General features: G+C 41.1%; 1 protein-coding gene across 1 annotated transcript in view; it reads left to right on the forward strand.

Annotated features, from left to right (window-relative positions):
• JAZF1 (JAZF zinc finger 1) overlaps positions 1-27,588 on the forward strand; it is a 193,359-nt gene that overhangs the window by 93,535 nt on the left and 72,236 nt on the right. Inside the window, exon 2 of the mRNA XM_021538191.3 lies at positions 15,520-15,592. Within this exon, the coding sequence (XP_021393866.1) occupies positions 15,520-15,592 (73 nt within the window). The remainder of the gene's footprint in view (positions 1-15,519; positions 15,593-27,588) is intronic.

Below are 27,588 nucleotides of genomic sequence, written 5' to 3' on the forward strand. Positions count from 1 at the left end.
GGCATTTGTTGCTTTTCAGCCAGTTAACCAGCAATTACGTTCTGTTTGAATAGAAATTAAGTAGCTGATTTACAGCATTACTCTTTTTATTCTGAAGCATGAGCTACTGAGATTGAGGGTATCTTCAATCACAGTGCACTATAATATTTTCCCAAAGGGTTATACCCTCCCACACAGCTCTCTGTCTTGTAGTTGCTGCTGGAGATTTGTTTGGGTTTTCAGAGGAGAAGATCATAGTAGGAGATTACTTAAATTTGGGTTGATTGGGTTGCCATTCTTTGTGCCAGATGCAGCTGCAGACTGTGGTGCCAGCCTGTTCAGGTGTGCCAGAGGTCTGAGAGTGCCCTTGAGGACTGAGCTCTGTCTCCATCAGCACCACTCCAAAAGGGACCAGGAAAGCCCACAGCCAGAATGTTTTATATTGTTCAGCTTCGGTTAATGCAAGTTATTTTGGGGACAGAGAATTCGGAAGTTCTCTTAATTTCTGATAAGGGAAAACTCTTCTTAAGGCAGTAGATTATCTGTAATAAGGATTTAAAGAGTAGCAAAGTAATGCATGTTCAAATAAACAGATAAAAGCATGACTAAATTGATCAAGTGTTTGGTTTGAGAACTTCAGTTCTTATTTGTGTGTTATTTGTATATAATATATGGTACTGGAAAGTTATGCACACTCTCATTTTTCACTTTAATTGCCCATTTGAAGGCAGCATGACAGATCCAAAGGTTGCTTTCAGCAACTGAAGAGCACTGTGGTCACTTTCTATTGTGCAATAATTAACTTAATTGAAGAAATTAGAACATTTAAAAAATATTCAGGATCCTTGACTGAACTCCATGCATTCTTTCTCTTTTCTATTGTCCATATCTGAAATAACCTTTGCTTGTGTATAGTTGTATCAATTTTTTTTCCCATTAAAGATGTATTTCAGGTTTGCAAGTCCTTCCTTATTTACTTGGCTATTTGGTTTTTAAATTAAAAATAGAAAATGTCAAGTGATCATCTCAGTTGTATTGCTAAAATACTTTTAGTAACTGTGCACTAAATTACTGCATGTGAAACTGTAATCGGAACTCTGTTTAGACAAGGTAAGGGATGGCCATTATTTTTAAAAGTTCACGGTCTGAATTAAATAGTGGCAGCTTTTAAGGATGAAACAAGATTGATCCAAAGTATTGTTATATAAAAATATATATATTCTGCTGTAAGATCAAAGCACAGGCCTATTTCTGTGTGGGTTATCTGAAATACCATGTGTTATTTTATCACCCACCAAGATACCATTTTCTCATATGACAAAATTCTGGGTTCTTGTGTCTCACAGGGGTTCTGTTACAAAATGGAATTTAAGTTGTGTTAGTCTGAGTTAGTCAATGGATGAAGTTGGTTGTGGTGTTCGGAGAGGTTTTTGTGATTTAGTTTTCAATTATTTTCTGCTTCTGAACTTCCCTCCCCTTTTTTATGCTTCCTCTTGCAGTGGTGTTGTCTGATTGCATCTTAGAGGTTCTGCATTTGTTAAGACTCAGCGAAGCTAAAAGGCTGGGAGTGCTGTCCCTGGGATCATGGTGTCTTTCCAAGGAAGAGGCAGTTTTTACAAATTGCCATTTTCCTTGGGAACTCTGCAAGGACAGCCTCACTTCCTTGGGAGGTGCACCAACATGAAGGGGCCAGTGTGTGCTAATCCAGGGTGTTAAGTCAGCAGCTGCTGCTTTGCCTTCCAGCTGCCTGTCTGTGCATTCCCAATTTATACTTGTTGGGTTTTTTTACTGAGGCAGCCTCCATTTAAATAAACCTTCTGTTTGACATTTCCTTTTGCTAACCACTTGTCTACATGCGTAATACGTAATTTGCAGTTATGAAGATTAATTATAACCTTTTTGTGTTTGAAGGCTTTAGGAGAAGTCCACAGTAGTTCAGCTTTTGGGCTGTGACTTCTGATGCTTTGCCTCGTCTTTGGACTGCATTATTCTCCTGCTGTAATGCAGACATTGCAATTGCTCAGTTGCTGTGTGCAAAGTCCAGAGGCCTGATTTGAGCAGCAGCGCAGCACCAGCCCAACAGAGCTTTCCCCCAGTAGGACAAAAATCCTGCTGTTTCATGACCTTCTTGTGATGGGGGAAATAAACTGCAGCTGAGAAATTCTTGCAACTCTGGGATAGACCAAGCAGGCAGTTTTTTGTCCTTAAACATATTCTGGAGCTTCTAGCCTTCACCAAAACTGTGAAAGTTTACATAAGTACAGTGTTTTCTTCTTTGAACTTGCCTGAATCTAGCTTTCTTAGTCATCTATTTAGAGGGCTAAGTCATCTAAAGAACTTATTCTGGAAATGTGGAAGTTTGGTATCTGATCTCTTTCACACATTTTGATAACTCCATCTATGTGGCATTTAGCATCTTGGAAAGAACTTAAACTCGTGCTTAAATAGTAAAGGTGTTATCGAATTACAGATTTAAAACTCTTGAGAATAATATTTATCCTTCAGTGTTCTGTCTTTGAATTGAAGAGCATAATCTCCTTTTTTGAAGATAACTTTTTTTTCTGTTAAAGATATACTTAAGGGACTCTGTTAATTTGTCTGTTTTTTTTTTCTTTTCTTTTTATTTATAAGAAGACACGAATAACACTGCATTTGGAATTGATTCTGTGAAACTCATAATGGTTTCCTTGTAATGGAGGTTTTAGATGGGGAGCAGTTTCCAGTAACATTGAATTTATCTATTTCTGGCTTTTTAAGCTACATCCACATAGGAACAATTGCAGACTTTTGAGGAAGCCAACAGAAATATTTGCCTTGGCATCATGAGTGAAGCGAGCTAGTTTCAAGGGAAGTGTAGGTTTTAATTAACTAGCTGAGCTGACTTATATCAGCCAGTTTCAAGGCCAAGTGAAATACAAGACAGGCACTCTGTGAACCTGCTGGTGGGCGAGCAGAACGTGTGTATGGATGTTCTGGCAAAGTCAGGTTTGAGTCTGTGTTGGCAGTTTACCCCAGTGTGATCTTGCACAAAAAGGTGAGATTATCATTAACATCTCCAAGTGACTTGGGAGAGACTTGTAAGTCCTTGGTCCTTGCAAATATGTGCTTTTAAAATCCATTTAAAATCCTTTGCAGGGCTGTTATTTTCATTACATTTAAAGGCATTTTGTTACTCTTTTAGAGATTAAACTGAAATGGAAATAAGGCCCTTGGGTTGGCAAGGGGAGTTTTGCCTTTTTGCTTTTGTTGTAACCTCTTGGTAAAAAATTGATATGACTTACAGAAGACATATTTTTCAAACCTAAGTCTTTTTAAGATATGGACATCTCTAAACCCTTCCCTCCAAAAGTAATATCTGCAACATCAGTGAATTGTCTTGTACTTCTCACTTCCCCAGAGGCTCACTGGAGCTCACTGAGAGACCTTGTTTGTTAGGCTGAAATTTGTTCCCTAATAATCACCCCCACACTCACTTAGCATAGTACCTCCTATGACAAAGATGGATAAAAGGATAATTATCAGCCATAAAGAAGCTACTCAGGTTGTTGGTGTGTGAAATCTGTTGGAGGATTACAGCTACCAAAAAATTTTAACAATGCAGCCACTGCATTTGTGAGTAGGGATTAATATCTCCTTCTTTAGGCATCTGGACTTCTGTCAGTCTTGACTTCAACCTCTGCTTTTGTTAAATGGTGGCAGGGTGGGGTTAAAACAGAACTGGCCAGTTCATATTCAAGATGTTGAAGAGGAGTATAATTTTTACCACCTTTCAGTCATTATCTTTCTTCTGAGACTATCTTTACCACTTTGCTAGTGGTAGTGACCTTTCCTGGTCTCTGTAAGAAGAAATCTTGTGGTTGTAAAATAATGCCACTGGAATTTGTTGACATTTTGTAAGGTGAAAAGTGATCTTTCACAGTGATTCAAAACTACAGCTCTTATGAAGGTGAAGTTGCTTCTGATAAATTTCTTGTATCTTGTAGGGTAAAAACTTATTGCTGCATTATATACAATGAAGATGTGTGTATTTTTGTGCAGAAATATTAATGTAGAACCAAGTTATATAACTGAAGACTGTGCTTATACAGGATATGTATGCCTTTGTTTATTATTTGCTCTCTTTAAGATACTCTGCCAGGTTAGGATTTTGCAGTGCTTTCAGGCTGCAAGTTATTTCTGTGTAGTGAGGTGATTTAGTAATCATAGCATGCTTCAGTAGTCAGTGATTTATTTTGTTAGAACATACTCCACAGAAAATCTGGCTTTGTGTGAACAGTTCAAAGATGGCTTGGTGCAATTTATAGTCTCTCAGCCTTAATTATACACTCATACTACTTGTCTAGTTGTCCAGTATGAAGCAGGTTGTAGATATGAGAAATTGGAGGGGTCTAATCCTGCAGATGACTGAGTAATTCTGTCTATCTTATGGATGTTAGCATCCACACTTCAAGTCTTTTAAATAGTGAGGTGCTGGGATGCAGAGCAAAATTCTGGAGTAGTTAGTATAAGATAAACATTTTATTTTAATATTTCATTTTTTAAAAAAAGAGAAAAAAAATCTAGCACCATAGTAAATAAGGAGGATGTAGCTTAAAAAACTCTCACAGCATTACAGAAAGTAATTCTTCCCACTGTGGAATGAAATCAGTTGTACATAATGTTAATAAGAAGAGACAAGCAATGAAGGCAGCTAATGCATAGCAGCTGGCAACTTGTTCTACTGCATTTAAGGTGTTACTGTAAAACCAGTGAAGTAGTGAGTGTTGGATAACCTGCATTAATTCAAGAAGTGAGAGAAGCTAGTTAAAGTAATGTTAATCAACCAGTCCCCTCAGTTTCTGGAGTAGTTTGTGTGTGTGTGCTGGATATTTTTCTTACAAGAAAGGGAACTCAGATCAACCCTAAGTTATATTGCTTAAATATTTTCAAGAAGAAATTTGTCATTTGTGAATGTTTAAAACATTATAGGTGTCTCTTTGGAAACTATTTAGGCTACACTTGGCTGACTTTGACCAGTCTATGTGAGTTTGAAGAAACTGAACATGTAACATTATACAGGGCCATTTTTCTGAGATTGACCACATATTTTTGCCTCCCCTGTTCCTTATTCCCGAGTCAGATTAAGAGGGAGTATTGGTTGATGCAGAACATCCTCGTCAGTGGGGCAGCACATGTTCAAAGACATGCTTTGGGCAACATGTGTGGTATTAAAAAATATTGCTGGTGTATGAATGTGCATGAGAAAAGCAGAGTGCCAGAAGTCCAGGCTTGAAGGTTCAGCATCAGGGAATACTGCTGCTTAATCTCACTGTAACTCTACATGCTGTTCCTTTGAAAAGAAAGAAAAAATACCACCACTAACTACTGGGGATTTTTTAATCAAGTTTCAGATGGTTGTGATCTTTTTGTAGTTGTTAACAATGTATGTTCATTCTGCTCAAAAAAGTGCTAACTAACATCAGGAATGTAAGCAGAGACTGCCTAAACTGGAAGTAAAATACAATAACAGGGGTGGAGGGGTCAGGCTGGGGCAGAAGGGAAGATGGCAGACCAGGGAATGAATTGCATCTATGTGCAGTAGTACAAGAGTGAACAAGTGGTTATCAACATCTCCATGAAAGTTTTAACCTGTTCTTATGCTGGAACATTTTGAGAGGGGAGAGAGTGGTGGAGGAGAGGATATAGGAAAAATTGGAGTTAGAAAGTGGCAGGAGGAGAGAGGAAAGGCACTGTCTGAGGCTGGGCAGAGGAAGAGGGAATGGAGGCAGAAAGGAATGGACTGGTGGCATTTTTAGACAGTGAGAAAAAAGCTGGCAGTGGTGGGCCAAATGTGTGTGTCCTTGGATAGCACAGCCATGCAGGCTTTAGGTGGATGCCGAGGGGCTGCTGGTGTGCCCCTTCATGCCCCTCAACTGGGGAAGGACTGTGCCAGGGCCCCAGAGCTGCTGCCACCTGTGCCAGCATGTCCAGTTTCTCTGCTCTTCTCTGAGGGCCTTGCCATGGCCCCAGAACAAGTTTATGTGGGATTTTTTTTATACTATAGCTGAGGAAGACCCAGCAGTGTTACGTGTAGTTCCTGCTGCAGTGCAGAGGTGAATGCAGCATTCTCATGACTGGCAACCCAGCACCTGGTTGCAAGAGGAATAAAAATGTGTCAAGCATTCTAAATGCTAAATTCGTACAAGATTTTTTTTACCATGGCTTGGGTTATTTTGTGGAATTGGTATTTGCAGCATAATTGACTTTAAAAGCATGTGAAGTCTGATACATGGAGGGGGAAGGGGAAGGGATAGCTAGATCTAATAGAATCTGCATTGTGTTCCTTGTGTGACAGGCAGCACCTACTGAGAAACAGGAGTCTGCTTTCTCCAGGTGCCAGCAGGCAAATTACTGTCTGCTTTGATAACACACTCCTACAAAGGTTATGGGGCTTTTGGTTTTTGTCTTGTATTTTCATCTTCAGCTGATGTTACGGGGAGCCGCTGGCAAGCTGTGGGAAGGGTGGTGGACTCTCCATTAGAGCCTTTCCTTGTCCTCTCCCACAGATAATGTTCAGCATTCTGATGTAAACCAGACGCAATTTTGTCTCCTTCAGTCACAGAAACTGTTGTTTATAGGTGGAGGTTAATCCCATTTAAGAACTGGATTAGCAAAGACATAGTCATTTAACCACAGATGCCTGAACTTGGGTTGCAGCTGATACCTTAAGTTTTAGCTTTCACATTTTTCAGATTCTGTACTGCCTTAGTGTGTGACTCTGAACTTCATAAGAAGTGTTAGCAAGTTCTCGTCACAATTTAGTTGGACAAAACTATCCTTTTCCAACCTGAGAACCAAGGACACCATTGCAGCTTCAGGCCCAAAATTTAGAAACAACAGGCAATTGAGGAGAGTCAATTGGGAGGATGGGACTTCATATCCTGAAGCTGTAATTAGACAATTAACCCCAATATGTAAATGGACCAAAACTTATAAAAGTGTGAAAACTTGTTGTCCTGGGTTGTAAGATAAGCTTGTATTCCATTTGCCATCTGTCGAAGGCGAACCGGTTGGACAGGTTTTTTGTTATCTCTCTCAGAGACAATGGTTTGTGTATACACCTTCGACTGATTCAATGAAGGGGGTCCCACCCAGAGGGGAGAAGCAGCTCTCCCTCTTCTTCGCGGGACTCCGAGAGAAGCAGCTCTCTCTCTCTCTCTGGGCGGGATTCCCGGGGAAAGCAGCTCTCTCTCTCTCTCTTCGCGGGATTCCTGGGGAAGCAGCTCTCTCTCGCTCTCTCTTCGGCGGCACTCGCAGCGAAGCAGCCGGCGCGCAGAGGCGACGGCAGCGGAGCTCAGAGGCAACCCCGGCGCAGAGGAAGACCGGCCCCACTGCCACCAGATCTTCAGAGGGAAACTATACCCTTCTAGAGATCACCACTGCAGCTGCAATTCACCAGCCACTGCAAGGGAAGCAAATTGTCCCAGTAGAACTGATACTGGCACCCCGCAGGTTCTGGACTTTTTTTTTCCTTTCACTGGTTTTGTTTGTACCGATTGCATTTGCCTTTTTAAATTGTTGTCTAGTTTTCTCCTAGTAAAGAATTGTTACTCCCACTCCCATATCTTTGCCTGAGAGCCTTTTAATTTAAAGATCCTGGTAATTCAGAGGGAGGGGGGTTTGCCGTTCTCCATTGCACAGGAGGCTTTGCCCTCTTTCACAGACTCCTGTCTTGTCGAACCAAGACAGAATTTGGCGCCCAACGTGGGGCCCGAGGGCATTGAGAGGGAAAAAGGATTAACAGTTCTTAAGTAATTTGGTTTTGTTGTGTGTAAAAACATCTTCAGCATCACCATGTGGTCTAGTTTACCTTGGTTTGGGTGGCACGTGATCGTAGCTATACTTTTCCCATTTGCAGACCCTTATCTAAAAATGGGTCCTATAACTAAGGCTACGGTGTCTGTTATCAAGTTTGGCTTCTGGGTTAATTGGGTGAGGAATTCATGGATCTTTAATTTCCTCTAGAAGGCAGGTACATGGATTCATAGCTATCACACGTTAACTGTATGTTTTTGGGGTTACTTTAATAACGGTACCTACTGCGAGGAAATAGCACCTGGGCAAACTTTCTCTCAACCTTTTAACCATCTTTTTGGGTCTGCTCCACCAGTTCTCAAAGGGTTAAGATCCTTTATAAGTGCTAATGATACCATACAATGGGTGGTGTTGCTGATAGTTCTGTTATATTTAGCATTCAGAGATAAGGGAAGGTTAACCTGGATAACTACCCTCACACCTACACCACAGACTCGAGATGCTGCTGCTCCAGAGCCTGACCCTGCCCCACAGCCCACCTCAGAAATGAACCGCCCAGATTGGGTGAGGGTTCTGGTTAAGGAGATACGAGAGATGCTGAAGGAGTGCATTTCCCCAGCTGGTGAGAAACCGGCCCTTTGCCTTGAGGAGGGACAGTCTAATAGTACAGCTGTGGAACCCACTAATGTTACAACTGTCCAGGTTCCAGCTGAACCACAAGGGCAGTCACGGTCAGCAGCAGTGGCCCCGGTAGAAACAAGGAAGTCTAAGGTGAAAGCAGAGCACCCTGCAGATAGGGACAGGAATGGAGGAACCTCACAACCCACAGGGGAGCCAGAGATTGCTATCATCACCGAGTCCCTGACGTACGAAAGTCTTCGCAATCTGCATAAAGACATTGTGCGACGAGGGCGTGAGGCTTATGCTACCTGGCTACTCCGGGTTTGGGATCTTATGGGTACAGGCGTGCAGCTGGACGGTGGTGAGGCAAGGAACTTGGGACCCTTAACCCAGGACTCGGGTATAAATCAGGTTTTTGTAAGGGAACCAGGGTCCCTTTCTCTCTGGGAGCGGCTCTTAATGAGTGTCAGGGAGAGGTTTATCCACAGAGAGAGAATGCAAGAGCACCATCATAGAATGCGCTGGAAGACCCTCGAGGAAGGGATCCAACAGCTGAGAGAAGTGGCAGTATTGGAGGTACTCTTTGGGAGGGATGGACGACACAATAATGATCCTGACAAGGTCAGGTGTACGGGACAAATGCTGTGGAGTCTGGCAAATCTTGGGCCATCTCAATACGCCACCTTCATTGCAACGATCAATGCTGACACCCACCGGGAGACCATAGGTTCTGTTGCCAACAAACTTAGGAATTATGAGAGTATGATTAATGGCCCAATGCAGGCTCATATCTCAGCTGTGATTAAGGAGTTTAAAGAGGAGATGAGGGAGGAGATAAGGAAGGTTAATACAGCACCCGTGAGAGTCACAGGCCCCAGAATCAGCACCCAACAATCCCCAGCTAGAGAGAGAGGGTACACCCCAAGGGCTAATCTGTGGTTCTTCCTGCGTGACCATGGGGAAGACATGGGGAGGTGGGATGGGAAACCCACTTCTGTCCTGGCAGCACGGGTCCGTCAACTCAAGGAGGGAAACTCTAACCGGGGGAGTTCCACCAAAGTGAAGGTAGCCTCAACCTCCCGTGACCAAGCTTGTGGGTACGATCTGTCAGACCCCCTTGAAGGGACCTCTAGTATGTATGCCCAGGGAAGGAATGATAACCAGTGTTAGAGGGGCCCTGTCTCTAGCCAGGGAGAGGCACGGGAAAACCGGATCTTCTGGACAGTGTGGATCCGATGGCCTGGCACATCAGAGCCACAAAAATATGATGCTTTAGTTGATACTGGTGCACAGTGTACTCTGATACCATCGGGACATGTGGGGGCAGAGCCTGTTTCCATTGCTGGTGTGACAGGGGGATCACAACAATTGACTCTGGTGGAAGCTGAGGTGAGCCTGACTGGGAAGGAGTGGAAGAAACACCCTATAGTGACTGGCCCAGATGCTCCGTGTATCCTAGGCATAGACTTCCTCCGGAACGGATATTACAAAGACCCAAAGGGACTCAGGTGGGCTTTTGGAATAGCCGCTGTAGAGGCAGAAGACATTAAGCAATTGAACACCTTGCCTGGACTGTCAGAAAACCCCTCTGCAGTAGGACTCCTAAGAGTGGAAGAACAACGCGTGCCAATTGCGACCTCGACAGTGCACCGCCGGCAGTATCGGACGGATCGAGATGCCGTGATCCCCATCCACAAAATGATTCGGGAGCTGGAGAGCCAAGGGGTGGTCAGCAAAACCCACTCACCCTTCAACAGCCCCATCTGGCCTGTGCGCAAATCTGACAAAGAATGGAGATTGACTGTGGACTATCGTGGCTTAAATGAAGTGACTCCACCGCTGAGCGCTGCTGTGCCGGACATGCTGGAACTCCAGTACGAGCTGGAGACCAAGGCAGCAAAGTGGTATGCCACCATTGATATTGCTAATGCGTTTTTCTCCATTCCTCTGGCAGCAGAATGCAGGCCTCAGTTTGCTTTCACCTGGAGGGGCGTGCAGTACACCTGGAACCGACTGCCCCAGGGGTGAAAACACAGCCCCACCATCTGCCATGGACTGATCCAGGCTGCACTGGAAAAGGGTGAGGCTCCAGAACACCTGCAATACATTGATGACATCATTGTGTGGGGGAGCACAGCGGCAGAAGTGTTTGAGAAAGGTGAGAGGATCATCCAGATACTACTAGAAGCTGGCTTTGCCATCAAGAAGAGCAAAGTCAAGGGACCTGCCCGAGAGATCCAGTTCCTGAGAGTGAAATGGCAAGATGGACGGCGCCAGATTCCCACTGAGGTCATCAACAAGATCACAGCTATGTCCCCACCAACCAGCAAAAAGGAAACACAAGCTTTCCTGAGTGCCATAGGTTTCTGGAGAATGCACATTCCTGAGTATAGCCAGATTGTGAGCCCTCTTTATCTGGTTACCCGAAAGAAGAATGATTTCCACTGGGGCCCTGAGCAGCAACAAGCCTTCACCCAGATCAAGCAAGAGATCGCTCATGCTGTAGCCCTTGGCCCAGTCAGAACGGGACCAGAGGTCAAGAATGTGCTCTACTCTGCAGCCGGGAACCATGGGTTGTCCTGGAGCCTTTGGCAGAAAGTGCCTGGGGAGACTCGAGGCCGACCACTGGGATTCTAGAGCCGAAGTTACAGAGAGTCTGAAGCCAACTACACTCCCACAGAGAAGGAAATCTTGGCTGCCTTTGAAGGAGTTCAAGCCGCCTCGGAGGTAATTGGCACAGAAACACAACTCCTCCTGGCACCCCGACTACCGGTGCTGGGGTGGATGTTTAAAGGAAAGGTTCCTACTACCCACCATGCCACTGACGCAACATGGAGCAAATGGATTGCCCTCATCACTCAACGCGCCCGTATTGGAAACCTGAATCGCCCTGGGATTTTGGAGATAATTACGAACTGGCCAGAAGGTGAAAACTTTGGTCTCACTGATGATGAGGAGCAGGTACAAGTGACAAGGGCTGAAGAGGCTCCACCATACAACCAACTACCAGCAGAAGAGACCTGCTACGCTCTTTTCACTGATGGTTCCTGTCGCATTGTAGGGATGAACCGGAAGTGGAAAGCAGCCGTATGGAGCCCCACACGCCAAGTTGCACAAGCTACCGAAGGAGAAGGTGGATCGAGCCAACTCGCCGAACTCAAGGCCGTTCAGCTGGCTCTGGACATTGCTGAAAGGGAGAAGTGGCCAAAGCTCTACCTTTATACTGATTCATGGATGGTAGCCAATGCTCTGTGGGGCTGGCTGGGAAGGTGGGGGAAGGCCAACTGGCAACGTAGAGGAAAGCCAATCTGGGCTGCTGATATATGGAAAGACATTGCCTCTCGGGTGGAAAAGCTGACGGTGAAAGTCCGTCATGTAGATGCCCATGTCCCCAAAAGTCGGGCTAATGAGGAGCACCGAAACAACGAGCAGGTAGATCAGGCAGCAAAAATAGAGGTGTCAAAGATAGACTTAGATTGGCACCATAAGGGGGAGTTGTTCCTGGCTCGATGGGCTCATGATGCCTCAGGTCATCAGGGCAGAGATGCCACCTACAAGTGGGCACGAGACCGAGGGGTGGATCTAACCATGGACAGTGTTTCCCAGGTTATCCATGACTGTGAGACGTGTGCTGCCATCAAACAGGCCAAGAGAGTGAAGCCCCTATGGTATGGTGGGCGGTGGTCCAAGTACAAGTATGGGGAGGCCTGGCAGATTGACTACATCACACTGCCCCAGACACGCCAAGGCAAGCGCTACGTGCTGACCATGGTGGAAGCCACCACTGGATGGCTGGAGACTTTCCCTGTACCTCATGCCACTGCCCGGAACACCATCTTAGGCTTGGAAAAGCAAGTCCTGTGGAGACACGGCACCCCTGAGAGAATTGAGTCTGACAACGGCACCCATTTCAAGAACAGCCTTATCAACACCTGGGCCAGAGAACATGGTATCGAATGGATATATCATATTCCCTATCATGCTCCAGCTGCCGGCAAAGTTGAACGGTGCAACGGACTCCTTAAGACTACCCTGAAGGCACTTGGTGGGGGAACATTTAGAAACTGGGAAATTAACCTGGCAAAAGCAACCTGGATGGTCAACACCCGGGGGTCTGTCAGTCGAGCTGGCCCTGCTCAGTCAGAACCCTTACACGCAGTAGATGGAGATAAGGTCCCTGTAGTACATATGAAAGGTATTTTAGGGAAAACTGTTTGGATTAATCCCACCTCAGGCAAAGACCAACCCATTCGTGGGATTGTCTTTGCTCAAGGACCTGGTTACACTTGGTGGGTAATGCAGGAAGATGGGGAGACCCGCTGTGTACCACAGGGAAACTTGGTCTTAAGAGAGAACTGGGTGTAAGATTTCATGGTGTGCAGATGGAAATAGAATAAGGGGTGGATAATGTCCTGGGTTGTAAGATAAGCTTGTATTCCATTTGCCATCTGTCGAAGGCGAACCGGTTGGACAGGTTTTTTGTTATCTCTCTCAGAGACAATGGTTTGTGTATACACCTTCGACTGATTCAATGAAGGGGGTCCCACCCAGAGGGGAGAAGCAGCTCTCCCTCTTCTTCGCGGGACTCCGAGAGAAGCAGCTCTCTCTCTCTCTCTGGGCGGGATTCCCGGGGAAAGCAGCTCTCTCTCTCTCTCTTCGCGGGATTCCTGGGGAAGCAGCTCTCTCTCGCTCTCTCTTCGGCGGCACTCGCAGCGAAGCAGCCGGCGCGCAGAGGCGACGGCAGCGGAGCTCAGAGGCAACCCCGGCGCAGAGGAAGACCGGCCCCACTGCCACCAGATCTTCAGAGGGAAACTATACCCTTCTAGAGATCACCACTGCAGCTGCAATTCACCAGCCACTGCAAGGGAAGCAAATTGTCCCAGTAGAACTGATACTGGCACCCCGCAGGTTCTGGACTTTTTTTTTCCTTTCACTGGTTTTGTTTGTACCGATTGCATTTGCCTTTTTAAATTGTTGTCTAGTTTTCTCCTAGTAAAGAATTGTTACTCCCACTCCCATATCTTTGCCTGAGAGCCTTTTAATTTAAAGATCCTGGTAATTCAGAGGGAGGGGGGTTTGCCGTTCTCCATTGCACAGGAGGCTTTGCCCTCTTTCACAGACTCCTGTCTTGTCGAACCAAGACACTTGTGACCAGTCGTCCATCTTGGGTATAGCCATGGCCAAACTCTTGTACTGCCCAAGGTGTATTCTTTAAAGGCCTTTCAATAAATACCTGCTTTATTCCTTAAACTCTGCCCAGCCTCTGTTCCAGGTAGCCTCTCTAGGCATCACAGCAGTTCTGAGATTCTCCTGGCTGGGATTAATGCCCTGCATCAAGACAGTTCCATGGCAGGCCATGCATCACCAAGGTATAAATCCAAGAGGGCTGGCCATGTCAGTACTTGCCTGCTTGGCCTGCTAAATGATGGTGGGTTTTATAGAAACAAAGGCAAGAATAAGATCTGTGTATGCTGTGTGAGCCTAACTTCCTCAGAGAAGTGAAGTAGACACCATGGGAGATCACCAATGTCTTTGGTTAGCTTCATATGGAGTGTGGTGTGCTGGCAATTGCTGCAGAATTTCTTAAGAAGAAAAGATCTGGCTGGTGCCTGGAGAACTACAGGCTTGGGTTTGCTGGTTGGCTTGGGACTTGTACTTTTATCCCTCTTTCATGGAGTTATCTCTTCAGGGATATATTGCTAAAGGCACGTTAACAAATCCTGCAGCCTAAGCTGTGCAGGAGCAAGTGTAAGGAGAAAGATTAGGAACAGTCTGAGCTTTGAGAGGCAGACAGGAGATTCCCTTCTCCTTGAATAAGGACATTATCTGCTTCAGCAGTGGTGTGACAAATACCCAACCCTCAAGCACCGTCCCCATTCAGTTCAGTTAAAAATCTTCTTCAAGGCACAGCAGCAGAGACAGATTTCATAACAATTGTATCATGTTTTAAACCCCACAAAAACCACCAGAAGGGACTGATCATGTCAAACTAATGAGCTTATCAAGATAATGAGTTTTTAAACATTAACAATGCTTAAAAGCTGTAGGAGGAAGCAAGAACAGTCCAAAATATGGGATTTGCTTGGGGTGCCCCACACATTCCCCGCCTCACCAAACACAACGTAGATGGTTCTGTGAAATAAAAGATGAATAGCAGCAGTGCTGTGGGGACCCATTTGATAAAGGCAGTTTTTATTCTTGATAGTTAAAACACAGAAGTTGCACACAGAATTGCTTTTCAAGTAATACATAAAATGTGTTGTTAATGACTACAGTAATCTGCACAAGCAGGATGCACACTTTCCATTGGGAAATTTTGAAGACTATTTATGCTCAGTTCTTAAAGGTGCCTATCAACTATGGAGGGCAAAGTTGTATTTGAAATTTCAATATAACTCTGGGTTTTGGTATATGAAAACTGTCTAAACTATGAATATACTGCCTTGGCTTGGGTTTCAAAAATTGAAACCAAAACTCCTTTGTTAGATAAAAGCACAACTTAACTGCAAAGGACAATAGAAATGGTGATTGAAAACATCTTTTTTCATTTGAGTGGGAAAGTTAGCACTTGAGGGAATTTGGATGTGTTTGCTTTGGGGCTTCTGGTGGGCAGTGTTCTGCTCGGCAAGCATTTTGCTTCAAGAGCATTTTTGTATGACTTTTCTGATTCAGAGCTTCAGAAAATAAGCTGTAGAGAAGGGAGAGAACAAAACTCAGAAATGCAGAAGAAAAGTCTCAAGAACCCAGCAGAAGAGATCTAATCACTCTTGGAACATCATAAAATGTTGAAATAGCTACATTAAAAAAGAAGCAAGCTTGAGCCATTTAACACTATTAATCATGGAAAGCAGTGAAAACTAGTATTTATGAGAGGGATTGTGAAAGCTTGTGTGACAGTTGGAAATTACATCACTGTTGATGTTTCAAATTCTTGTGTAAAGTAATGCAATATTGTGTTTATGAATGGATGAGCAAGGGATGGAGCTGTGCTAACTGTACTCTGTGGATAAACTGGGTTGAGCTATTTTGTATCTCTTGTGTCCACTTAGGTTACTTTTCACCATTCAGTCCCCTAATTTCAGTGTAAATGCATAAAGCTCAATTCTGTGTATTTCTTTATTCCAGATACAGACCCACGTGTATTAGAAAAACAAGAACTTCAGCAGCCAACCTATGTTGCTCTAAGTTACATTAACAGGTAAGTGTGGTTATTTTTCAGGTATAACTGATCTTGGTTTGCACAATATATATTCTACCAAAATGGCATGCTTATAGATGCACTTACATTTTGCATCATGGGATAAAACACTTGTTTTGGAAAAACAGTTGAATTAAAATTTAACTAAATTTTTAATGACTTTTGCATAGGGCACATGCAGCCCTTCAGCTGTACTGCTCAAATATTTAGGAATGAGGTTTTAGTTTTTTATGTTTTAGCTAAATTTCATGCCAAACAAGATAATTTTTCTTGTCTTAGTTTTCTATTTTATTGTACTTCACACCAGTGAGTAGAGAAATATTTCACTTATGATTGAAAAAAAGCTCTGATAATAATTCAATATATAAGCAAATTTTTTACAGAACTTCAGAGGTTTTTCAACCACAATATATATCTTCTAAAATCTTGCTTACCAGCCCTGTATAACCTAAAACTTGAAAGAAATTAAGAAATTAAATAAATTCTAATGTACTTTTCTAAGTAACAGAGCCCCAGCTTTTCAGTTATTGACTGATGGTGGTACTGAAACCTCCAGGGTATTCCAGCATGGATTACTACTATTTAAACATAGAAGACCAGTTTGCTTTTTTATTTTTGTTGTCTAGAGGATGAGATACAAGCTCTTAACCCTCTAAGCCTGGAAAATTAATCCAAGATTCAGTTTGGCGTAGACAGAGTTGATTCAAACTCTCATGGGTCACACAAAATTTTTCTTTATAATTCTACTTTGTTTTAAAAATGGGGAAAAGTGAGACAAAAGCAAAAACCAACAAACTTTTAAAAACACAGAATCCACTGTTTGACTTTTTATAATGTTTGCTGTAGCAAAAAAGTGTCAGTGGATGTGTGGGGGAAGAATACCTCGAGGTACGGAAGTAAGAAGTGGTGTTCACTTGGTGAAATGACTACATTTTCTCCACTACATGAGACTATGATTAAGAATAGGCAGTATTGACATGATTTCCTACTTGGCAAGTAACTCTTGTTCTTCCTGGAGACAGTCCGACTCCTAAAGCATATTTTGAAATTAGCCATGACCCTTTTTAACACTTAGATCTGCTGATCTCATTTAATGTATAAAACTTTTTTTTCCAATATGTAGGCTTGGTATGCTGTTGTGCATGTTGGTATGTTTCCCTCTTTCCATCGTATACTTGGGTGTTTTCTCTTTTTGCTTCTGAGGTTATTTTACTTAATGTGAGAGAGGGGAAAGGTTTTGGTTTGTTTTTTTTTAATTAGGGAAAGGCTGTTTGAGACCACATACTTGACCATGGGACTTGTTTTAAGACAGTGGGACTTGATCATCTAGTTTGGAATAAGACTACTTTTAAAATTTGAAAGTCATACCTCATCTAGATTTCATTATTTTGGTACCTTTTAAACAGAGTTCTGTGTGACCGAGACAGTTTTATTTGCCACATAATTTGTTCAAACCTTCTTACCCTGTCATTTCTGAAAAGTAATTCTGGAGAACTGAACTGTGTTGTTTGCGTAGTAAAACTGAATCTGAATTGACTTGTGCTTGAACCAGCTGGTATTTAGTTGCTCTTTTCGTTGTATTTTAATTTTTTCCAAAGTGCTAGTATCTTTCATTGAACCACCTGCTCCATGCAACTCAAGCTCTTGAGGGAGCAGCAATATCCATTACAGTACGAGACATGCCTTTCTATTTCCCACTACATATGCCAGAGCTGAGTTCTGCTTTGTTGTCCCAGGCTATGAACTCAGATTTTGTAGCCTAATACATGTCATAAACATGTTGCATACTGTTAGATATCAAACACCAGATACTGCTGCACTTTTTTTAAACCCATGGTTTTATGGCTTCCAAGTGGAACTGAACTTAGCTCAGTTCCTGCTGTGAGTTACAGACCTTTAAACAATCTTCCTCTGCAAGTCTGTATATTCAGTGTGTTCTGTGTGGGCCATACGCTCTCGTGGAGCCTGGGAAAATAGGGACAGCTGATTCTCAAGGACTGCCAAAATTGTACGATAAGATGTACACTAAATATATGTTGTGGTAGAAAGATTAAATGGGTGTGCTTTATGCTCTGCCCATTGCCCTGTTCTGTGGTGGCTATTATGAGCTAAAACAAAACATAAATCTGGGTTGTCTGGCTTGATAGCTGGGAGGATAAAGTATCAGTAAAACAGATAGTAGAGAAGAAAGGGTACTGGAGTCTCTGTTTACAACTTGAAACATACTCTTGTTTCCATTTCCCTTCTATCCCTAGTTATTTTCTCAGGCATATTATTTTGGCAATACTGTTTGAGCTCTGAAGTTCTGAGACAGCCCTCAGATTGTGGATGTCTAAATCTGTAAGGCTCCAACCCTTTCTCCGCTGGAGATTTACTGCCATTACAGCTTTCAGTAACTACACACAGATGCTGCTTCCATAGTGTGTGATCCTCGTGTAGACAGATAACATTCCTTTTAAAATGGGTGGACAAAATATAAATTATGGGTCATAATGGTTTGTTACTGCTACATCAAACACTTCCATCAGACACTGAATTGCCACAAATCCCTTTCTCAGACTAAGTTTAGTGTAGCCTTAGTGCAGTCCCCAGTATTGATGGCTATTCCCTGCTTTGGTTTCTTAGAAGTCAGAATTGGAATCAATAAAAGACACACTACAACCAAAGCAGATGCAGTTAATCTGTTTCTGTCCTATAAATACAGGAGAGGTTTGTCTGCAAGGAGTTCAATGGTGCTACTACAAGAATGGAATACTGGCTGTGATCTCTCAGGAGTAGTTGCAAATGAGCTCTTGGGCCAACATCCTCCAGTACTTTCTAGAGGCATTTCCTTTGTAGATGGATCAAGACACCTTTATATTTTGTATTGCATTGAAATGCAGTAGTTAGCCACAGTGATTAATATTGCTTGTACTGCTACATAAATGCAGGTTTTATAGCTTTAAGATAATAAACATGACTATGAATTTTGCTTGATATTCATTGGAATCTACATAGCATTGTTTGTGCTTCTGATTGCGCTAGACTGGGTCTTTAGAGGTGGTGGCTCTCAAGGTGCTCTGTTACCTGGCATTGCAGCATACAGCCAAGGCTGTAGTCTAATTAATGGAGAGAGACTTCTCTGTATTCTCATATTTGAAAGTTTCTTTCCTGTGGATACTGCTGGTTACCTGTTAATGAGGAGAGCAGCTGTTGTGGGAATGTTTGGGCTTTTTAAAAAAAAGCAAAACAACCATACCAATATTAGTAGCACAAGTGAGAAGGCAACATAGGCGTACAAATAATTCCTTTGGCTGAAAAGGTAATATTAAAAAAATGTTTATAATAAAAAAGCCTTTATTCCCAACTTAGTGAATGAAAAATTCTTTGCAATTAAGTTTTAATGGATGTATTTCAACTTTTTGATTGTAAGTATCAGAAATAGGAAAAAAGCGTAAATTATTGGAATAAATTCCTTTCACCTTGATTATGAAGGGTGGGAAGTGCCACACTAACATGTATTATTGGAAACATATACCATAAAAAGAACAATTAATTCTGTGTTTATTAAAATCTCCATTAAATACATTTTTCTTAAATACAGTAATTGCTTTGTTTTAAAAGGTTTCATCCAGATGAGGAAAAAAGAAAACTAGTATGCACCTACAACTGGAACTAAGCAGTCATAATTATATACTGTTTCTACTTCAAATTGCATAACAGCTATATTAGGAAATTGTTGAAAAGAAAGACTGTTGTAATCTTAAAGTCTTTTAAAATCTAGCAGAATACTTTAATTATGTTAACCCCAGGTTCTTTTTAATAGTGTTTTTCTATTCATAATTGAGGTCATAGAAGAAGGGTTATATAATAAAATATGTTTTAAGCATCAATCCTGCAAGCAGTTAGAGCACACTGGTGAGAACATTTTCGGTGTTGCCTCTGGGGAGTCTGTTGAATATGTATAAATTTATTCTCATGCACAACTGGGAGCACAGATTAAACCTGTGATCAAAATTGGATGTCATTCTTAGACAAAGAGCCCAATATTATCCTTGCACATCTCTGAACCAATCTAACGTTTTCACTCCTTTTTCCAGATTTTATTTTTAACTAGCAAGATTTGCCTCACTGTTGCCATTGTAAATTCCTATAGGCTTCAGGCATCTCATCTCCCCCCACTAGCCTTTTATTTCATCTGTCATTGACTTCTCAAGGCAAGATTTTCTTACTTTGCCTCCTTCTGTTAATACCATGAGAAGTAAAATCAATAATTTCTGTGAGCATATACGTTTGTGAAAGAAATAAATTGCATGTAAAATTCTGGCCACTGCAAACTCTCCCTGTGTCTTGTCTAGCTCACTGTTTCTGGTTCTACTGCTATTACCTGTTTTTTACCAAGAGTAAAACAAACAGCCAACACCATAGGATTTAATGATTATTTGAAAGTTATCTTGAAAAGTGGCAAATTTTTAGGTAGTGTTATGTTTAGTATGTACTATGTTACTAGTGCAGTAACAAGAAGTATGGTTTTGGATTTGAGGCAATGCACTTTGACTACATCTATGAGGTTTTGTTACCTGGAATCAGAAGAAAAACTTTTTCAAGTAGTATTGATATATAAATAAATAAAGAAAGAAAGAATAAATAGTTATTCTTTAATTAAAGCTTTCAGGTGCACAAAATACAGGAATATGCACACGTGGAAGAAGATTTCTATGATTTTTATAAGGTTAATAAATCTGTATATGTAGCAGGTACAACCAATAAGGGACCAGTTGCCCCAGCAACCCACCCTTGGTCTGCCCAAGGAGTTGCTCCAGGGAGTTCCTTGTCCTATATCTCGTTATGTCTCTCAGGTGCTGGTATAAAACAAAATGTCCATGTTAGAAATTCTGTTCTTAAGAATAAGACTAAACAGAATTTCAAGAATGTGTTAAAAAGGGTTAGCTATTGTTCTAAAGAGTGAGAAAGGCTGAAAAAGTGTTAAAAACCATACAACTATATATTAAAAATCTATAAAATGACAAATATATGAAAAAGCTAAAAATCTTTAGGCATCAGTTTCTTAGCAGAGCATCCAAACCATGTGATCCTGAAACATATTGCACTTTTCCTGTGGTTCAGCTGTGAGAGATTTTTCTATGAGCAGTAGGTGCACAAGAAGCCAGTGAAAAACTGTAGCCTCTTGGAGGTCATAGCCCATGGCTGCATATGCCATCAAAGTCCTCTATGAAACATTTTCTCAGCAGCAGTAAAAATCTTGTTGCTTCCTTTTTACTAAGAGCACAAGCGTTACTTTGAGTAATTTGTGGGAGACGATTCAGTTTTGTCCCCTTTGATTCCCTTAAGAGTGTTTTAATCCTAAGGCTGTTGATTATCTTGGGGTAGGATGTAGCTTCTCTTCCTGGCATTTCTCCTCACCTTTTGATGCCTGTGTACCATCACTGTAATGGCTGCTGGGGCACAGTTTGGAACAAAAGTCGTGAGCCTGGAGAGAAGTGTGTTTGTTTCTCCTTGCTTGCCATCATAATAAATAAATACTTCAGCAGAAGGCATATGGAAAGTGTAATAATTCTGAAACAGTGTGCATCTTTCTCTAAAATAACTATTCCCTGCACCATTCACGTGATAAGCAGTAGATCAAGCTTCAAGTCTTTCTAATTAATTCAGGCACTATATTTCCACTTAGAAGTTGTATCATTGATGGTGCATAACAGGTTGAGACATGCTACCAATAAATATATAAAACCCCTTAGAATTGATTTTTTTTATCTCAAAATAGTTAATTTGATTTTTTAATTAATAAAAAGCAACATTTTTTTTAAAAAGGTGTAACTAAGAGCCATCCTAACTTTTTTTGGTATAGCATACACTGTCTTTAAATCTCATGCCATGATACAGAAACAGTAGGGTAGAGACAAGGGAGACTTTTCCATTTCAGGATTCTATTGTAGATGGGAGCATATAAGCCTGTGAGTCTGTTGAAGTCTTGCTGTATCACCTGTTGAGACTTGCTACATTTTAAAGTGCCTACTACCAAAGTTCTTCCCCTTTGTCTTAAAATTTAACTTTTCCTTTGCATGACATGATGCTGTCTCATTTGAATTGAGTAGTCCAGCTTTCTAAAAGTGCAGTGATTCCTCTGAATTGTTGCTTCTCATCAAGTTGAAGGTGCACACCAATGCTTCCAGTAGCTGCTGAATTGAATGCATGTGACAGGATACAGAAAGAAAAGGATCAAAGTAACATGTCGATTGCCAGATAATATTTTTCTGTGTAAGCCTATTTTTAAGTTAACGGTGACCAAGTGCATCATATGGTTTTATTCATGTAGCCATATCTTTATGCTCTGCTATTTGACTTGTTCTGGAGATGGAATAAGACAAACTTCAGATGATAATTCAAACAAGATGTGCAGAAATGAATGATAGTTAGGGTAAGGGGAATGCCTTTTGGTTTGGAAGGATTTATGCAGATTACTTTGTTTTCTCTTTCTCTCTTTACCAGTTTCAAGCTAAGCAAAGATGAAGATTTATATGATGTACAGCTCTTCTATTTCATGTCAGCAGTAAAGATCAAAAAGCAGATTGGCACTTTAAGGAAAAGCCTTAATGCCATGCCTTGAAATCAAATTACGTAGTGAATTGAAATGTAGGACACTGAAAGAATGTGTCTTAGTTGTGGGGTTGACTTTTTTTTTAATTGAGAGGGAATTTGCTTTCTTAATAGTGTTCTTCTGTGCAAGACTCGGGATTTTTCCTTTCCTTTTCCACCCCATAAATTTCAAGTGAAAGAAGCATTGCCAAGTCAGCATCATTTCTTGCAAGTGAATGTCTGCACACCTCTGTGTAATTCTGTTACCAAACACTAGAGCTGTCAGTATAAGTCCTTAAGATTTTCAGGATTCTTGTCTCATCCTTTGTCAACGTGGCATGCCAAAATTGATGAAAAAAACATCTTCCTGGCACTGTTTTTTGTCTTGGCCAGTTCTGTTTCAATTCCCAGCTTTCTACATAGGTCTCTTGCACAAGTCACTGTATTTAGCGAAAGGGAGGGAGAAAATACTTTATTGTCTCTTGCTTTAAAAAGGAGGGCATTTCATTTCTGTGATGTTTAAATTTGATCCTAAGCAGTAGTAATGTTCTCAGAACAACTGTGTGTTGGCTGCACAAAAAACTGCATTCAGATATTTTGCTGTCAGCTGTGTGGGCTAATAAGGCTCTCAGTACCTATTTCTCTGTGATGTACCACTATAAGGGCCTAATTCTTACTAGACTCTGGTAATAACATGTGTTCATTCTTTATGCTGCAGTTACTTAACATATTTGCAAAGCTATTTGGAAAACACATTAATGTGCCCAGTGAGATCCTCTGCAGAAATAAGAACTTGGAGAAACGATCATGCTTTGATTTACAAGTGAAGGATAAGCAAAAATTTTACAACTTGTGATTAGTTTTCTTTTCATTAGTACGCTCTGAGTTGAAATGGCTGAAAGGAGAGGCTGTTCTTCCTGTCTCTTCTTCTTCCATTTAGAAAAATGGCTGACATATACAGCTAATTTACCTCCTATCCTGGCACGTTTATTTTCTTTAAATCACCATCAACAACAGCAAAAAAAGATTACGTGCACATGAGAAAATTACAGACTGAGTAGATAACTTCTTAGGAAGGGTTCGTTGTGTCCTGTGTTTTGCTAAAAGCTTATCATGGCAATCTTAGCTACATGTGATGACTTGCAGATTGGTAAATTTGCCATCCTTGGAATCCCAAGGCAGCCCAGACCAGCTTCTGGTAATCTTCATTGACTGCGGCCTGATTTTTTATAAACCTAAAACTTGCTTATCACTGACCTTGTGTACAAAAGTAGTTGGGCTTCTTTATCTAATTTCATTGATTTTTAAAAAGTAACAAATATTTCATTGTAAAGCTGCCTACTTAGATTTGTTGCAAAAAAGCACTCATAGGATTGATCTACAGAAAGCCTTAATATTAGATTTTCAAATAAATTTGGTAGTTCAAAATACAAATTATTGAATTACTTTTCTTTCCTGTGTTAGCTTTGGTTATGTAAGCACATTGTGTATTCTCAGATTCATTCCAGTAGTGAATATCCCACTAATTTATTAAAATGCAACAAACCATACCTATAATTCCTAAGGTATCTAAAGACGGTTGATGTTTTCCTCTCTTCTCCTTCATTCTAATTTTTGCATATAACACTTCCACATTGTTTGCATGTCATTTGCAAAGTCTTGCTAGTACTCAGTGAGAGATGGGACCTAGAAACATAAAGGCCACATAGCAAACAGAGTCACAGCACAAGGTTTATACATTGTCGTAGACATTGAAAAGTAGGGCCACAATTTGGAGGTTACATGCCAAGGCTGTCCAAGTCATGCTTTAGGACAGCCTGTAGCCTAGACTAGAGATTAAGTACAGATGAGAGAATATTCTTAGTGCTTAGAGAACTTGGCTCATGAGGAAAGAACATTGATGTCATCTTCCGCTACGTGAAACCTACTCCAAAGTGTTACTCTCAGCCTTAATTTTTATTAAATACATTTGCGGTTGAGTTGACCTCTCAATTTGATTCTCAGCCAGAGAGAAAATTTTATATCCTGCAAAGATACATTCCTTATCCCACCACTTCCTCCGCAATACTCAAGCGTCCCGAGAAATGGAGACCAGGTGGAAAGCTTGACAGAGTTGGTTTCTTCTCTTATTGAGGCCAAGGGTACATTTAACAGGCCAGCAAGGGAATTTTGGACTCCACCAGTAAAATGCTTGTACATGGTGGTTCTCCTAGATCTGTGACTGGAATAACACAGGTTATAGTAGTCTTCAAGCACCTTCAGTAGAGAGATGAAAGGAACCTGCGTTGTGCACTGGAATCCTGACTAGGCTTTGTGCTAGAACAAAATGAAGGTCAAAACTGAAGCCATCTGAAAGCAACTGGTGGATATGAAGCATAAGCATGAAAGAGAGCAGTGAGGATATATGTTGTGATAAGGAATTAGTGAAGCAGAACTGCCCTGACTGTAAGCGGGTATTATATAGTAAAGGAACTTTTAATTTGATGAAAACAGAGGAAAGAAGAAAAGGTTCCTTTGACTTTTGGCTTTCCTTTGGGGCTGTTCTCGTAAACTTGTAAAGTGATGAGAGGAGGGAGCCCTGGCACATCATCATGATTTTTGTTTAATCTACCTAATTTTGCCAAGATAGTATTTTATCATGTAATCAGAAAATAATTTCTGACAGTGTAGAGACAATAGGCAAAACCATTGCGCTTACGATTTTTCTAAAATGTCTTGTCCAGAACTCAAAGAGGGAAGACAATTTACAAGGCTGTAAAAGCAAGAACTTGCATGACAAAGTAGAAGTAAAACCCTGAAACTGGTGCAAATACATGGGTTTTTTTCTGATGTACAGCTGTTGAATGTGTTTGTGAATAGGGGTGGACAGTTGCCTACCTTTGACCTCTGAAAGTCTAAAGTCTAATTCAAGGGACTTAAACAATAGTTGTGTATGTTACACATTACACATTGTTTAAGTAACTTATGTTGGATTATGGTGACCTGACGCACTCAAAAGGCTTGCTTGGCTCAGCAAGCAAACACTATTAAAGGGAGGCTTTATTTAATTAATTTGGCTCAGTTACAGTACAATTAGTCAGGCTGATTTAGTACTTTCTGAGTCCTGGTTTCCCCGAAGCAATACAATTTTGCAGCCACTAGATTTCTTGTTCCAATTTTTCAGAGAACTGAGAAAGGTTTTCTTTCATTGTCAGTGTTGGGGGTTTGTTTGTGGAGTTTTGTTGGTTTCTTTAAATCAGACACAAGTATTTTCCCAAGTGGTATATGAGGATACAGGCAGAGATGGAAATGATTACAGCAGTAATTCCATCTACAGGTGTAGATGGGCTGCAAGAGTAGTCACTGCTGATTTGTCCTTGATTTACTGAGGAATTGCTGTGGGTTTGCCTTGCATGAGTGTTTCATATCTAGTAATTTCTAATTAGAGTAGCTTTTGTAATGTATAAGCAAGACACTGTAACAGAGAGGGATGTGGGTTGTGGATTCTGGATGGAAGTTCAAAAAAGGTGACTTGTTCCAAAGTTGCATATAAGTAACATTTCATATCTGCCGCCATCAGTGCTGGGGATTGGCCATGTGCCTTGAACGAACCTTTCCCAAGAATTTTTGAGCTGGGAATAGGCTGGATCTATTACTTGATGTTATAGTGTGGATAGTAGGACCATTCCTCTTAACATCCAGCTCACCCATAGCTTCTGTGGTGGTGGCAACAATTTGTGGTAGTAAGTTCCATTGATGCTACACACAATGTAAAGTAAATTCAGCAAAACTTAAGTATTTGTTGAAAGCGGTTTCCTTCCCTGCAGTAGCTTCCATGTGAAATAATAAAACATCACTGTTCAAGGTGGGTCGAAGCATTTATGTGTGGCTTCTCTCTCCACTGTTTCTTATTTCATTTGCTCACATGCCATTTCTAAAAGGTCAGTATTTAGGAAAAGTTGTGAAGCGATTTAAACTAGGTTTGTCGGGCAGTGCTGTTGGCAAGAGGTAGCTGAACAGTTTCTGTCCTCCATGTAGAGGATTACCAGGGCTGATGCTGACTGTTTACCATGGAGCATGGGTATAAAAGCCTGGTTTGAATATTTCCAGCACAAAAACTTTCAGCTTATGCTTCTAATGTGATCTTTGGGATCTGACCAACTACAGAAATACTATGTGTTACCAATGTTGAGACTGTAGAAATGCCCTGAATTTGCACCCAGCACTATGTAGCAGCTCTTTAATAAAAAGAAAATCAAGTGTGTTACCATTTAAAATAATTAGGAAAATACCTCTTGATAAATGTAATTCTCATAATCTGCTAAATACAGTGAAAAATGACATTTTGCGGGGGCTTTCAAGAACATGCAGGGGAGTACTTAGATTTCCTGTTCCAAATAATTTTCCCATGTAAAGTATATTGCCTTTTTTTAAATATATTTTTTCCTACTGATTTCTCTTGCACAGTTCTTAGCAATAATGCTCTTAGAGGCTGTCCTTTGTTACTGCTGTTGTTTTTTGCCATTTAATGCAGAAAGCTGCAAAAAGGTTTGTAGAAACCTGTAGTGCAGTTATATAAAATTAATGTCCTCTTCTTCATGATAGTAAAAGAAACATACAATCAATAGGTAAAGAACTTCCAATATTTCTTTCATGCTCCATAGAGTGCAATTTCATTTGTTCTTATTGGCACCTAAGATCCTGTGCACATAATTGTTCATTTGCATCATATGTTTTAATGTTGCTGGCAGTTTTGATTTCGCCCATCTGGCTCAGTTAGAACAGTGTAACTCAGCCCAGCTAGGCTGGGGATTGTAGCAGCACCACTACTCTGCTGGAAACCAGCTTGCATCCTTTTCAGTGAGTAGGGATATTGCTTTAGACTTAGGTGCAGTCCAGTAAGAGCCCTTGACTACATTGTCTCAAAATCTGTTCTAGGAAACTACCTGTCACAGTTTCTAATTGAATATTTCTACAAATCCCATGTGTATAAATTAGGAGTGACTTAGTTGCTTGTGAGAGATCAAAGTTGACTATCGTCCTACCTGATTTAAAACTATGAATATTTTTTTTCTTTAACAGTATTTTTTGCAGGAATTAAATAATTCCTAAAACTTAATGTAACATGGATTTTGCTTTAATTTCAGACTAAGAATTTTTTTTAATTCTGCTTACATGAAATGCAGTATAAAATTACAATCTACATGCCCTCCTAAAGGTATTGTAAGTCTAGGTTTGTTTGGTTTTTTTTCATTTTAATAATTGGTTTAATATGATCGAGAAGTGAGGCAACATTGCCAGTAGTATAAGCTTTATAGGAAAAGATGTGGTATGTTCAATGAGCTAGGCAATTACACATATTTTGGCTTTGTATTCATGTGATCCACAAAAGATGTTCAGTTTCCTCATTATTATTTTTTCTTTCCCATTGCTGCCTCAGT

The sequence above is a fragment of the Lonchura striata genome, chromosome 1, assembly GCF_046129695.1.
Source record: "Lonchura striata isolate bLonStr1 chromosome 1, bLonStr1.mat, whole genome shotgun sequence".
NCBI lineage: Eukaryota > Metazoa > Chordata > Aves > Passeriformes > Estrildidae > Lonchura > Lonchura striata.